The 14,066-nt window shown below is 42.9% G+C and overlaps 1 protein-coding gene across 3 annotated transcripts in view; it reads right to left on the bottom strand.

The window, feature by feature from the left end:
* Positions 1 to 14,066, bottom strand: part of LOC124121185 (KICSTOR complex protein SZT2-like) — a 162,020-nt gene that overhangs the window by 127,144 nt on the left and 20,810 nt on the right. For all 3 annotated transcript variants that reach the window (XM_048399868.1, XM_048399869.1, XM_048399870.1), the window contains exons 14-20: positions 12,868 to 12,933; positions 11,376 to 11,579; positions 9,732 to 10,049; positions 7,289 to 7,516; positions 6,705 to 6,783; positions 5,583 to 5,692; positions 4,949 to 5,111 (exon numbers count right to left, since the gene is read on the bottom strand). In XM_048399868.1, the coding sequence (XP_048255825.1) occupies positions 4,949 to 5,111; positions 5,583 to 5,692; positions 6,705 to 6,783; positions 7,289 to 7,516; positions 9,732 to 10,049; positions 11,376 to 11,579; positions 12,868 to 12,933 (1,168 nt within the window). The remainder of the gene's footprint in view (positions 1 to 4,948; positions 5,112 to 5,582; positions 5,693 to 6,704; positions 6,784 to 7,288; positions 7,517 to 9,731; positions 10,050 to 11,375; positions 11,580 to 12,867; positions 12,934 to 14,066) is intronic.

The following is a 14,066-nucleotide window of genomic DNA, read 5'->3' as shown; positions in this document are numbered from 1 at the left end:
AACTACAACCATATAACCTGCCCTGGAATCCCCAGAGAAACAAGCATCAACTACAACCATATAACCTGCCCTGGAATCCCCAGAGAAACAAGCATCAACTACAACCATATAACCTGCCCTGGAATCCCCACAGAGAAACAAGCATCAACTACAACCATATAACCTGCCCTGGAATCCCCAGAGAAACAAGCATCAACTACAACCATATAATCTGCCCTGGAATCCCAACAGAGAAACGAGCATCAACGACAACCATATAACCTGCCCTGGAATCCCCAGAGAAACAAGCATCAACTACAACCATATAATCTGCCCTGGAATCCCCACAGAGAAACAAGCATTAACTACAACCATATAACCTGCCCTGGAATCCCCAGAGAAACAAGCATCAACTACAACCATATAACCTGCCCTGGAATCCCCACAGAGAAACAAGCATCAACTACAACCATATAACCTGCCCTGGAATCCCAACAGAGAAACAAGCATCAACTACAACCATATAACCTGCCCTGGAATCCCCACAGAGAAACAAGCATCAACTACAACCATATAACCTGCCCTGGAATCCCCACAGAGAAACAAGCATCAACTACAACCATATAACCTGCCCCAGAATCCCCACAGAGAAACAAGCATCAACTACAACCATATAACCTGCCCTGGAATCCCCACAGAGAAACAAGCATCAACTACAACCATATAACCTGCCCTGGAATCCCCACAGAGAAACAAGCATCAACTACAACCATATAACCTGCCCTGGAATCCCAACAGAGAAACAAGCATCAACTACAACCATATAACCTGCCCTGGAATCCCCAGAGAAACAAGCATCAACTACAACCATATAACCTGCCCTGGAATCCCCACAGAGAAACAAGCATCAACTACAACCATATAACCTGCCCTGGAATCCCCACAGAGAAACAAGCATCAACTACAACCATATAACCTGCCCTGGAATCCCCACAGAGAAACAAGCATCAACTACAACCATATAACCTGCCCTGGAATTCCCACAGAGAAACAAGCATCAACTACAACCATATAACCTGCCCTGGAATCCCCACAGAGAAACAAGCATCAACTACAACCATATAACCTGCCCTGGAATTCCCACAGAGAAACAAGCATCAACTACAACCATATAACCTGCCCTGGAATCCCCACAGAGAAACAAGCATCAACTACAACCATATAACCTGCCCTGGAATCCCAACAGAGAAACAAGCATCAACTACAACCATATAACCTGCCCTGGAATCCCCACAGAGAAACAAGCATCAACTACAACCATATAACCTGCCCTGGAATCCCCACAGAGAAACAAGCATCAACTACAACCATATAACCTGCCCTGGAATCCCAACAGAGAAACAAGCATCAACTACAACCATATAACCTGCCCTGGAATCCCCACAGAGAAACACGCATGAGATACCTAATCTTACTCAGAAACCATACAAGAAGAAAAACAGGTGGAACCCAAAATAAAATACTGAAACATCTTCATCTTTGTTTCAGCATGGATGCAGGCCATCAGCCCATACTGCTTCAGTTACAATGCAGCCAACTAGCAGTCCTTATATTACACATTTACACTCTTGTTTCTGAATTGTATTGTATAGAATATAAACACTGCAATATGTCTGACAATATCAATGTTATCAACAGACATTAATACATTATATTTCTTTAAAGTGGGATGTACATAGTATTTCCTATGAAGATAAATTTGATGCAGTTCTGCATAAGCCTCACAAGCAAGCAAAAAGTGACACTCATTTTCTATATATCCATAGTTACATATTTTACAGATTGTTTCTTCTCTTGGCTTTTTCAATATTGACCTTGACACAGGTCAATATTGAAAAAGCCAAGAGAAATGTATAATTTATGGGAAATGCAACAGCACTGAGCTAACACTGGGCGAAACATGTTTACTGTATCATGCTTTATATAAGTCCACATAGCAAGATGTTTTAAACAATGAATAGGAGAGTGTTTTAGAACTAACTGTTAGTGAGGCATGCCAGTCTTTTTCATTTATATACATTTTAGTCATATCATAAACTCGGTTATAAAACTATCAATAGACTGTATTTGCTGTTTTTGCAATTTTCACCAAAACCTACCCTCTACAATAACCTTTTAAGTTTTGAAGCCAAATTAATTTTACCCTGGGACATGTTCAACAGCATCATAATATAACATTTTGGGGGCAAACGTAATTCTGACATACATAATTTTTTATAAATTTTATATTTAATGCAATCTTTATATGAACAAATGTAAACTGAGTATATTTGACAATCGCCACGAACAACATGGTTAGAAGTGGACAATCTTTACACCAGGAAATACTGATAATAGCATTTCTATTTCCTTCTCTGTTACTACAAAAGGCAATGCAGATCACAAATGATGAGTGTACTTAATGCACATCCTCCTGTCTGTGAGGTGACAGTAGGTACTTCATAGAGCAGTATACACATCAGTTGAAATTAATCCATATATTCAAAGATCCTGGTCAACATGTTAATGTTTTTTGTAAGAATAACAAAAATGACTAACCCTATTCTAATATGGAAAAGAATGTTTGAATAAACTTCAGTAAAATGATACAATGACATGCTTATTTCCCACATCATCATGATCACAATTTCTACACCAAGTTGACATCAGGTTGTACATTTGCATCAGATGCAAGTACTGCTTCACTTCAGGATGGGCAATATTTGCAGCCAATGAATATGTGTCATCATCTACAGCGTCTGTGTCTTTGTGACACCAATTTGTCAGTCAGTTCTGTCCTATGCGGTCATCCTGGATTACCCAGTGTATCATATCTCCATCCATCTTCTTGAGACAAGGGAGTTGACTGACTGTAAAAGTCCAGTTTCCACCCTTGCTGAATTAGGCTGTAATTATGGAGTTACATTTTGATTGGACTAACGAGATTATGCGTAGTCCAATAAAAATCGTGCAACAAACTAGACATCCAGTTTGAAAACAACGTGAATTCAGCGTGCAGATGTCTGTTGATTGCAGGATTTGCAAAGAAAGTGCATGCTGTCTCAGATACAACCACAATGTCTTGTTGCCAAATGACTTCCCTCCTTCTATCTTTGAACTCAGGAAAACATCTTTTCCAGATAGAAATTAACTCACAACAACTCTGATTTGATTAAATATATCCAGGGCATGCATGGATGAGGCTTTGAATTTGAATGGAGGTCTGTTATATGATATGCTGGTCTAATAGTAGAATGGAGACATACAGTTAACTCAAAGGGACCACTAGTTTTAGTTTGTTATAACTGTTGTTTGTTAAAAGCATATATACAGAAAATGGACGGGACCAAAAAACATTTCGCTATATCTGTCAGATTGTTATAAACGTGTTCGTTATAAACATAGTTTTCTATGGATGTGTTGAAATAGTGTCAAATCAGGAAGTAGATCAAGTCTTCTTTGGTAGTGTCAGAGGATCTGTAAGCACATTGAGTATTCTTTGGTAGTGTCAGAGGATCTGTAAGCTGATTGAGTCTTCTTTGGTAGTGTCAGAGGATCTGTAAGCTGATTGAGTCTTCTTTGGTAGTGTCAGAGGATCTGTAAGCGGATTGAGTCTTCTTTGGTAGTGTCAGAGGATCTGTAAGCTGATTGAGTCTTCTTTGGTAGTGTCAGAGGATCTGTAAGCGGATTGAGTCTTCTTTGGTAGTGTCAGAGGATCTGTAAGCAGCTTGAGTCTTCTTTGGTAGTGTCAGAGGACCTGTAAGCTGGTTGAGTCTTATTTGGTAGTGTCAGAGGATCTGTAAGCTGATCTTGTCTTCCTTGGTATTGTTTGAGGATCTGTTAGCCGATTGAGTCTTCCTTGGTAGACTTCAGCCTGTATTAGTATTGTGACCATGTCTACACAGGCAATGTCCATACAGAGTGTCTTGGTCATGTTAAATGGATGAAGCTAGCCTCAATTGTGACATGATCAAGGTTCCTTCATCAGATTGAACTAATTATTATCTACATGGTGTTCTGCAAATGTTCAATGGTAATCCATATACTGAAATCTATCTTCAGCATTAAACACATACGAGTGATATATCTGTACATGTTCAAGTGTAGCATGCAACATGTGCACATGTTTAATGTCCACCTGAAGATACAGGGAATGTTCACATAGGTCTGAGGCTCACTCTAACAGAGTCATTCCCACATAATGCCCCACAATGTACAATCAACTCCAGGTACTTCAAAGTTGAAGAGAAAAAAACAACTTTGAGATAGGTTTGAGAGTTTTTGAAGCACATGGAGAGCACGTGGAGGCCACATGGAGGCCGTATGGAGGCCAACATGATGGACAGATTCACCACCACAAGCCTTCTCTCAACAGAGATCTCGGCTATGTCATCCCATCTGCCTCATCCGAACTCATCAACCAATAGTTTCCCAACCATCCCACCAGTATTTAATCTGTTTAATTAGTTTATTGGCTTCTTGTTTCATTGACTTCCTCATCGTGTGTTCTCTGTCCATCATGTTACTGTATTTCTGTTGTTGTCAGTCAACCTCCTCATGTTCATAGCTCAGATGAATGAAAATTGTTGTTACTGTTAATCCTTCACCCACCATATATATTCTGTACCATGTTCATATATTCAGTCATGCTTGACAACAGTATAAGGATCTATACTGAAACATCACTATCACAGTGTAACGAAGAAGTTGTTATCCATCAAATATTTTCACTGTGTAAATCAATATGGGAAGGGAGGCAACTCTGACTTGTCATGCAAAGAAACAAACCAAGCTGCAAGTTCCTTTCCTTTCATCCCAGTCACTATACTTATCAAAAAACTTGTTTGTTATATTTTAAAGCCACAAAATGTTCTGAAACAATATTCCTGTAAAACAAGAAAGGAAAGTAATAATGAGAAGATGTACTCACCGATTTTCCTATCTCCTGGTGTGTTTTGAAGTTGAAGTGAGTCCTCTCAGGGGTGTTGTTGACGGAGACACCGTACTGGGGTTCCACCCAACACTCAGTCACAATCTGCAGCTCCCCGTCAGCCTCCGTTGTTTCCATCTCATCCATGTCTTCCTCGGACACACTGAAGTTAGTGAGTGAGTGGGCTTAACTCTTTCAACAGCATATTAATCATATCATGACACGTCAGCTTGAATGCCTGAAGTGATGCAGGTCTTAAGACTTCTACCACTTTGGTGAACAACCACAGGGCACCCTAACAGGCAGCTTGGTTGTGTACTCCCCAGCAGCGTCAGGTAGCTGAGAATGATAGTTTAGTTTAGTTATTATTTTATTGTTATTGTTGTTGTTGTTGTTCTTCTTCTTCTTCTTCTGGCACAGGCAAGCTGGTTAGGCTCATCATCAGCTCAGGGCCCTTGCCCCCTCTACACGCAGCCTAGACAGCGAATGGGATTTCTCCCAGGAAGCGCTGCCTAGTCAAACCCACCCAGAACTTTTCGGAGAATGTGAAGACTCCCCAACACTGCAGCATGTGTTTTAAGTGATTAGTTCATGATTGTGGGCATTGTGGGCACATGATGCTGAGACTACATACCTGTCTCTGGTGGTCTTGTTGTGAGGAGGGAAGATTATGTACTGGATCAGACAGGAGTCTGGCTGGTTGCTCGATGCATCACTTTCGTCAGCTTCCAGATCTTGAAGGTCCTACCAACAAGAAGTCACATGTTCACTTTGTCACATTAAACACACATCACCGCAATAAAGGAGATGTTTCTAGAAAGACTCAAAGCTAATATGTGGTGCTTCAATATAGGAACATACATACATAAACCGGTTCTGCTTCTTCCATGTCAATTTCAGCTGAATCAACGGCCTGAACTTGTCAACAGCCCAAACATTGCTTGTCAATATCTTACATATGGCTTGTCAATAGCCTGTTTATAGCTTGTCCATAGCCTGTATGTGGCTGGTCAATAGGTGAGGTGAGGTGAAATGGGGTTTAACGTCGCGTCCAAGATTATTGCACTTATATAGCGACGTGTATGCACGTGTATGTGTGTGTGTGGCTGCTTGTACTAGTCCTGACTGATGCCGATTTATAGTGCTAGCTCACTGAGATACCATGCCGCAGTTTAACATGAATACCCCACTCAGACAATATATACTGACTCCGAGCTGACCAGTCCTTGTTTAAGCTCCTTAATGCCGAGCGCCAGACAGGGTAACAACAAGTACCACCTTTTAACGTCTTTTGGTATGACGCGGACGGGGATCGAACCCCGGACCTTCCGCTCTCCAGGCGGACGCTCTACCATTAGACCAAAGAGGCGGTCCCGGCTGGTCAATAGTCTGTACACAGCTTGTCAATAGCCTGTATATGGCTTGTTAATAGCCTGTATATGGCGTGTTAATATGGCTTGTTAATAGCCTGTATATGGCTTCTTAATATTGCTTGTCAATAGCCTGTATATGGCTTCTTAATATTGCTTGTCAATAGCCTGTTGATAGCTTGTCCATGGACTGGTCAATAGTCTGTACACAGCTTGTCGATAGCCTGTATATGGCTTGTTAATAGCCTGTATATGGCGTGTTTATATGGCTTGTTAATAGCCTGTATATGGCTTGTTAATAAGGCTTGTCAATAGCCTGTTTATGTCTTGCATGAACACAGCTCGTCAATACAGCCATGGTTCTCAACAGTGTGACTACTTCTCACCTTCATGTCGACTTCAAGAATCATGTTGACAATGCCTGCCTTGGTCAGGGCAAAATGAAATCCCTCCTGAAGACGAATTCTATAAAAAACAAACCACTTATTACATTAACTGACCCCAAAAGATACAATGCAAACACTTGTTTCACTGACACATTATATGTATTTGAAAGGATAATGATCCAGGGTAGAATAGGTCTTCAGCAACCCATGCTTGCCCTAAAAGACGACTAAGTCAGCCTCGCTGACTTGTTTGATGCATGTCATTGTATCCCAAATACCTAGATTGATGCTCATGTTGTCAATCACTTGATTGTCTGGCCCAGACTTGATTATTTACAGACCACCACACAGCTGGAATATTTCTGAGTGCAGCGTAAAACAACAAACAAACAAACAAAACATGAATGGCTAATGCAGTGTGCAACATATCACCACAATCAGCATTAAACCCAAACACAAACTCCTTGCACTAAATTCCAAAGTGAAATGTATACTATATAAAAGTAAGTATTAACATAGGAATGGAAACAAGTACTTCCTCAAACACATAACAGACAAAAGAACTACAAACTTGCAGCACTAACTTAGCTAGAGTCATGAGCACTCGGCCAATTGCTGGCAGGCTGATGGGCGTGACAGCATTTTGACGAACGGTCCAGATCCAGCGTTGGTGGTGTAGATAGCAGGACAGAGTGTTGAACATACTGGCAGCTGACTTCATGGAGCTGGCCATCGGCGCCAGTAAGTAGAAGCTAGGGGCATCTTTGATTGGGTCTTCTAGAATGGTCATGTCAACAGGCTGACGTTCATATCTGAAATGAGGGGAAGCGGAGGTAGGTCCTAGTCAGACAGAGTGTGTTTCCGTACATATAATAGCAACACAAATTGTACCATGCCTGTTGCAAGCATTATACATATTGTTATACCTCTACTAAGAATCTTGCAATTCCATTGGTTAATCCTTACCACTTGGCCAAACAAAACATTTCAAAGTAGACCCCAAAATCATGTGACGAGTCACATGATCAGTATTGACCTGTCACATGACGAATATTGACTTGTCTGCTACAACAAGATGGCATCTGGCATACTAACATTTTCCAGTTTGCAGCTAAGTTACTGTAAACAGGCGACGGTTTAAATGGTTCGTTAACTTTAAAGTGAATTTCGGTATAGCCAAACGAATGCTTCTCTTGAAGATGTCAATATGCCAAAAAGAAGGACCGAAGGACCTAACCCCTTCAGCGGTCTGACCAGACTTTGGTCTGCGGCCTCTGTCCAGTCAGACCATCTTGGGGCAGGTCCTCGAGACCTTCTTTCTGCATATAGACCTCATCAAGAGTAATTATTTGTATATTATTTTTTTTATACAGAAACAGATAAGGGTAATAATATCTTTATCATAATATCACATCATCCATAAAATCATCAATGCTAAAGATGTAATTTCATTCAATAAAGTAGCTTAAGAAACCTTGCATGAGTGAACCGACTCATATACCATGGAGTGCCGAACATTTTGTAGCGATGTTTGTTATCATTAACACACACACATCTGGAAACATTTATCTAACATTATCAGAAATCATAAGCAATAAACATTGGGACTAGAAACTAAGCACAGCAGATTAGTCGTCTGCATTACCAAGTATTATATGAAAAATGTGTTTAAAAAATGTGATGCAACCTGGGGACAATGACATCAGTTGATTTAGTTTCCTACCGATTGTCTTTACTTCCTTACGACCTGTGAGAATAGATCTTCAGCAACCCATACTTGCAGCAAAAGATGACGCAAAGTTCGTAAGAGGCAACCAACAGGTTTGGGTGGCCAGGCTCGCTGACTTGATTGATGCATGTCATGGAATCCCAATTGCGTGGATTAATGCTCATGATGTCAATCATTTAATTGTCTGGTCCAGATGTGATTATTTACAGACTGACATCATGCAGCTGGTATATTGCTGAGTGCAGCAAATAACAAAAAAAAAACAATCTTCATTCTCAAAATAAGGGGGACAACTCTCCCTTACTTGTTCAACATCATTAAACAAAATCCTGCAGCAGTCAACAATATTCTCTATTCACTTGGTGATGATGGACTGATAAACTACAATTTTGCTGCAAATCAATATTACCTCTCTGCCGACAAAGACTGATAGAAATCTCATGGGCAGAGAGAGTGGGGATATATATGTGGTTTAAGGCAAAGTAATATGACTATTTCTCTTTTGTTAAAAAGCCCATGACCCAACCTATCCTAGAGGGAGAGTGAGTGAGTGAGTATGGTTTTACGCCGCTTTTAGCAATATTCCAGCGATATCACGGCGGGGGTCACCAGAAATGGGCTTCACACATTGTACCCATGTCGGGAATCGAACCCGGGTCTTCGGCGTGACGAGCGAACGCTTTAACCACTAGGCTACCCGACCGCCCCCTAGAGGGAGAGTGAATGTAGTTTTCTGCCGCACTCAGCTAGGAAGTTTCAACTTCATACCACATTCATTGGCCCACTTGCATGCAGCAGTGTTATAGCTATTGGGATTACAGGCACAAAAATAGCATATAGATTAGTCATACAAGCTGTCAGCCCCATAGGCCTTGTGGTTTCAGAGGATCGTAAAAATACACTTACACTTGCAAAATGATGTATGTGAAGGTCAGAAGGTTGTAGCTTGATCAAATACAAAAATATGCTCCAAACATATTTTATGTTATACCACATATCTTTTCAAAATGGCTGCCATGTTTAAAGACAGATTGGAAATTCTGTGAGCTCGGTTAAGAGACATCACCATCGAGAAACATGCAAAGTTTCAGTTTCCTAGACCTTGTCGTTTTAGAGGAGCTGTCGAACATGTAATGATGGACAACCGGACACATCAAGACACAACTTTTCAAAAGTCTTGTAGCTAAATATAGTAAAGAAGTCAGGGTTCTGAGATAGTTTGTCAGTAAGTTGTACTTGTTCGCTACAACAGTGTGCAAGAGTATGAGCAGTAGACAGGAAGACATTGGACAAGCTACCTAATGAGTATTTTCTCAGCAGGCTTTGTGAGGATGGTGCCACAGTGAATATCTGACCAGTCCCGTAGCAATGGGGGTTTCTTCACGTGGACTTTGGCAGCATCTGGCTTCTGTCTGGGAAGCTTCTTCCTCTTGTCAACATCCTGAGTTCCTCGCTGAGGGAAGCGGAGATCCTTGATGGACTTAAGGAGGCTGGAGACAACATCATTGCGCACCTGGCTGGGGGTTCCACCCAGGAAGGCAAGTCTGAGGACCATCAGTGGGGCTTTGTGTGTCACACGCAGGACGCAGAAGAAGGATGGTGGCTTGTCCTGATCCCTGTTCAAACAGCCAGGACAAATTGATACAAATATATAAAATAATATTTTTACAATAAAGAAACATTGTATGTACATACAGGGCATCTCTGGACATACGGATGAACAGGGCATCTCTGGACATACAGATAAACAGGGCATCTCTGGACATACAGAAATACTGGGCATCTCTGGACATACAGATGAACAGGGCATCTCTGGACATACAGATAAACAGGATGTCTCTTGACATACAGATAAACAGGGCATCCCTGGACATACAGATAAACAAGGCATCTCTGGACATACAGATGAACAGGGCATCTCTGGACATACAGATAAACAGGGCATCCCTGGACATACAGATAAACAAGGCATCTCTGGACATACAGATAAACAGGGCATCTCTGGACATACGGATGAACAGGGCATCTCTGGACATACAGAAATACTGGGCATCTCTGGACATACAGATGAACAGGGCATCTCTGGACATAAAGATAAACAAGGCATCTCTGGACATACAGATATACTGGGCATCTCTGGACATACAGATGAACAGGGCATCTCTGGACATAAAGATAAACAAGGCATCTCTGGACATACAGATATACTGGGCATCTCTGGACATACAGATAAACACGGCATCTCTGGACATACAGATAAACAGGATGTCTCTTGACATACAGATAAACAGGGCATATATAGACATACAGATGAACAGGGCATATCTGGACATACAGAAATACTGGGCATCTCTGGACATACAGATAAACAGGGCATCCCTGGACATACAGATAAACAGGGCATCTCTGGACATACATAAATACAGGGCATCTCTGGACATACAGAAATACAGGGCATCTCTGGACATACAGATAAACAGGGCATCTCTGGACATACAGATAAACAGGGCATCTCTGGACATACATAAATACAGGGCATCTCTGGACATACAGAAATACAGGGCATCTCTGGACATACAGATAAACAGGGCATCTCTGGACATACAGAAATACTGGGCATCTCTGGACATACAGATAAACAGGGTGTCTCTGGACATACAGAAATACAGGGCATCTCTGGACATACAGATAAACAGGGCGTCTCTGGACATACAGATAAACAGGGTGTCTCTGGACATACAGAAATACTGGGCATCTCTGGACATACAGATAAACAGGGTGTCTCTGGACATACAGAAATACTGGGCATCTCTGGACATACAGATAAACAGGGCGTCTCTGGACATACAGATAAACAGGGTGTCTCTGGACATACAGATAAACAGGGCATCTCTGGACATACAGAAAAACTGGGCATCTCTGGATATACAGGGTCCACCCACCTAAACAGGAGTTTGATGTAGGAGTGGTTCTCCATAAGGACGAAGGTGGCCCACTCTCGCAGGTGGATGTTGAGTGATGTGAGGGCCTGTCGACACTGGATCACGTTGAAGCGTCCGCTCGCGTTGGGGACGTGGAGGTATTTAGGCAGCGGCATGTCATGCTCCAACACTAAACCAATTCTGTGGGTATGCATCCATTTCTGCCTGAAAGTGTATTGACAGGTCAGCAAGGTAATCAATACATAGATGCACCTCTCAGTTATATCACTGTGGCCTGTCAGTAATGGAGCCTTCATTTGGCAGTCTCAGACGAATTCCGTGATTCCCCAATCACAGAAAGATTTGCAGAATATGTAACTTTTGAGAAACATTGAGGAATATGCCTTTATTTATCAATCAATACACTAATTTTCATTATTTTCAAGCTTTTCTATGCAATTTTGCAACCGAATGATGCCCAAACATTTAAAATGTGACTCAAACATACAAAATAGGAAAATAGGAATCCTACAGTAAAAAGAAACTTGAAATATCTAATTCTCACTTTAACACACAGAAATAGTAGACAACAGTGAAATTAGTGACATCATGGGTGTGTCGAGGAGATGATGGGTGTGTCGAGGAGATGATAGGTGTGTCAAGACGATGGGTGTGTCCAAGCAATGGTGGGTGTTTACAAGAGATCAGAGGTGTGTCCAGAAGATGATGGGTGTCCAGGAGATGATGGGTGTCCAGGAGATGATGGGTGTCCAGGAGAGTGAGTGAGTGAGTTGGGTATAACGCCACTTTTAACAGTATTCCAGTTATATCGCAGCGTGTCAGCTTAATGTGGGAGGAAAGCCCGAAGTGATGCAGGTCTCAGATGTTTACCACTTCGGTGAAACCCATGAACAGGGGTATTGTGCTGACAAACCTAGAAACATAATCTGGGCGAACTGGGATTCGAACCCACAATCATGGGTTTCTGGCGTGTCCAAGGGATGCAACTCTGCACAGCGAATCGCAGCGCCTTAGATGACTGGGCCACCTGTGCCCCCGTGTCCAGGAGATGATGGGTGTGTCAAGATGTGGGCGTGTCCAAGCAATGGTGGGTGTTTAGAAGAGATCAGTGGTGTGTCCAGGAGATGATAGGTGTGTCCAGGAGATGATGGTTGTGTCCAAGGGATGATGGGTGTGTCCAGGAGATGATGGGTGTGTCCAAGGGATGATGGGTGTGTCCAGGAGATGATGGGTGTGTCCAAGGGATGATGGGTGTGTCCAGGAGATGATGGGTGTGTCCAAGGGATGATGGGTGTGTCCAGGAGATGATGGGTGTGTCCAAGGGATGATGGGTGTGTCCAGGAGATGATGGGTGTGTCCAAGGGATGATGGGTGTGTCCAGGAGATGATGGGTGTGTGAAGAGATCAGAGGTGTTTCCAGGAGATGATGGGTGTGTCAAGGGACAGTGGGTGAAGACAAGAAATGATAGATGTGAACATGAAATCTAGTTACCAGATGTTGGTGTCCAGCAGAATCACTGGCTTCCAAAAAGATGCAAACTGAGTGAGAGCTGAATCCCTGAAACACACACGTAACAAATCTATATATATATATGCCAAACAAAGATAGTGCAGTCCTTATAACAAAAAGCTGAACATTGAGTAAAGGGGATGTGGCGGCCTAGGTCGACTTACTTTGCCTGTAGCTGAGTGTTGAGCAGGGGGGATGTGGTGGCCTAGGTCGACTTACTTTGCCTGCAGCTGAGTGTTGAGTAAGGGTGAGGTTGAGGCCTAGGTTGACTTACTTTGCCTGCAGCTGAGTGTTGAGCAAGGGGATGTGGAGGCCTAGGTCGACTTACTTTGCCTGTAGCTAAATGTTGAGCAGGGGGGATGTGGAAGCCTAGGTCGACTTACTTTGCCTGTAGCTGAGTGTTGAGTAAGGGTGAGGTTGAGGCCTAGGTTGACTTACTTTGCCTGTAGCTGAGTGTTGAGCAAGGGGATGTGGAGGCCTAGGTCGACTAACTTTGCCTGTAGCTGAGTGTTGAGCAGGGGGGATGTGGAGGCCTAGGTCGACTTACTTTGCCTGTAGCTGAGTGTTGAGCAGGGGGGATGTGGTGGCCTAGGTCGACTTACTTTGCCTGAAGCTGAGTGTTGAGCAGGGGGATGTGGCGGCCTAGGTCGACTTACTTTGCCTGTAGCTGAGTTTTGAGTAAGGGGGATGTGGAGGCCTAGGTTAACTTACTTTGCCTGTAGCTGAGTGTTGAGCAGGGGGGATGTGGAGGCCTAGGTTGACTTACTTTGCCTGTAGCTGAGTGTTGAGCAGGGGGGATGTGGAGGCCTAGGTCGACTTACTTTGCCTGTAGCTAAATGTTGAGCAGGGGGGAATGTGGAGGCCTAGGTTGACTTACTTTGCCTGTAGCTGAGTGTTGAGCAGGGGGGATGTGGAGGCCTAGGTCGACTTACTTTGCCTGTAGCTAAATGTTGAGCAGGGGGGATGTGGAGGCCTTGGTTGACTTACTTTGCCTGAAGCTGAGTGTTGAGCAGGGGGGATGTGGAGGCCTAGGTCGACTTACTTTGCCTGTAGCTCAATGTTGAGCAGGGGGGATGTGGAGGCCTAGGTTGACTTACTTTGCCTGTAGCTAAATGTTGAGCAGGGGGGATGTGGAGGCCTAGGTTGACTTACTTTGCCTGCAGCTGAGTGTTGAGCAGGGG

The sequence above is a fragment of the Haliotis rufescens genome, unplaced genomic scaffold (assembly GCF_023055435.1).
Source record: "Haliotis rufescens isolate VD_foot unplaced genomic scaffold, xgHalRufe1.0.p SCAF_2, whole genome shotgun sequence".
In the NCBI taxonomy this organism is placed as follows: Eukaryota; Metazoa; Mollusca; class Gastropoda; order Lepetellida; family Haliotidae; genus Haliotis; species Haliotis rufescens.
This window is presented reverse-complemented; position numbering and strand designations above follow the sequence as displayed.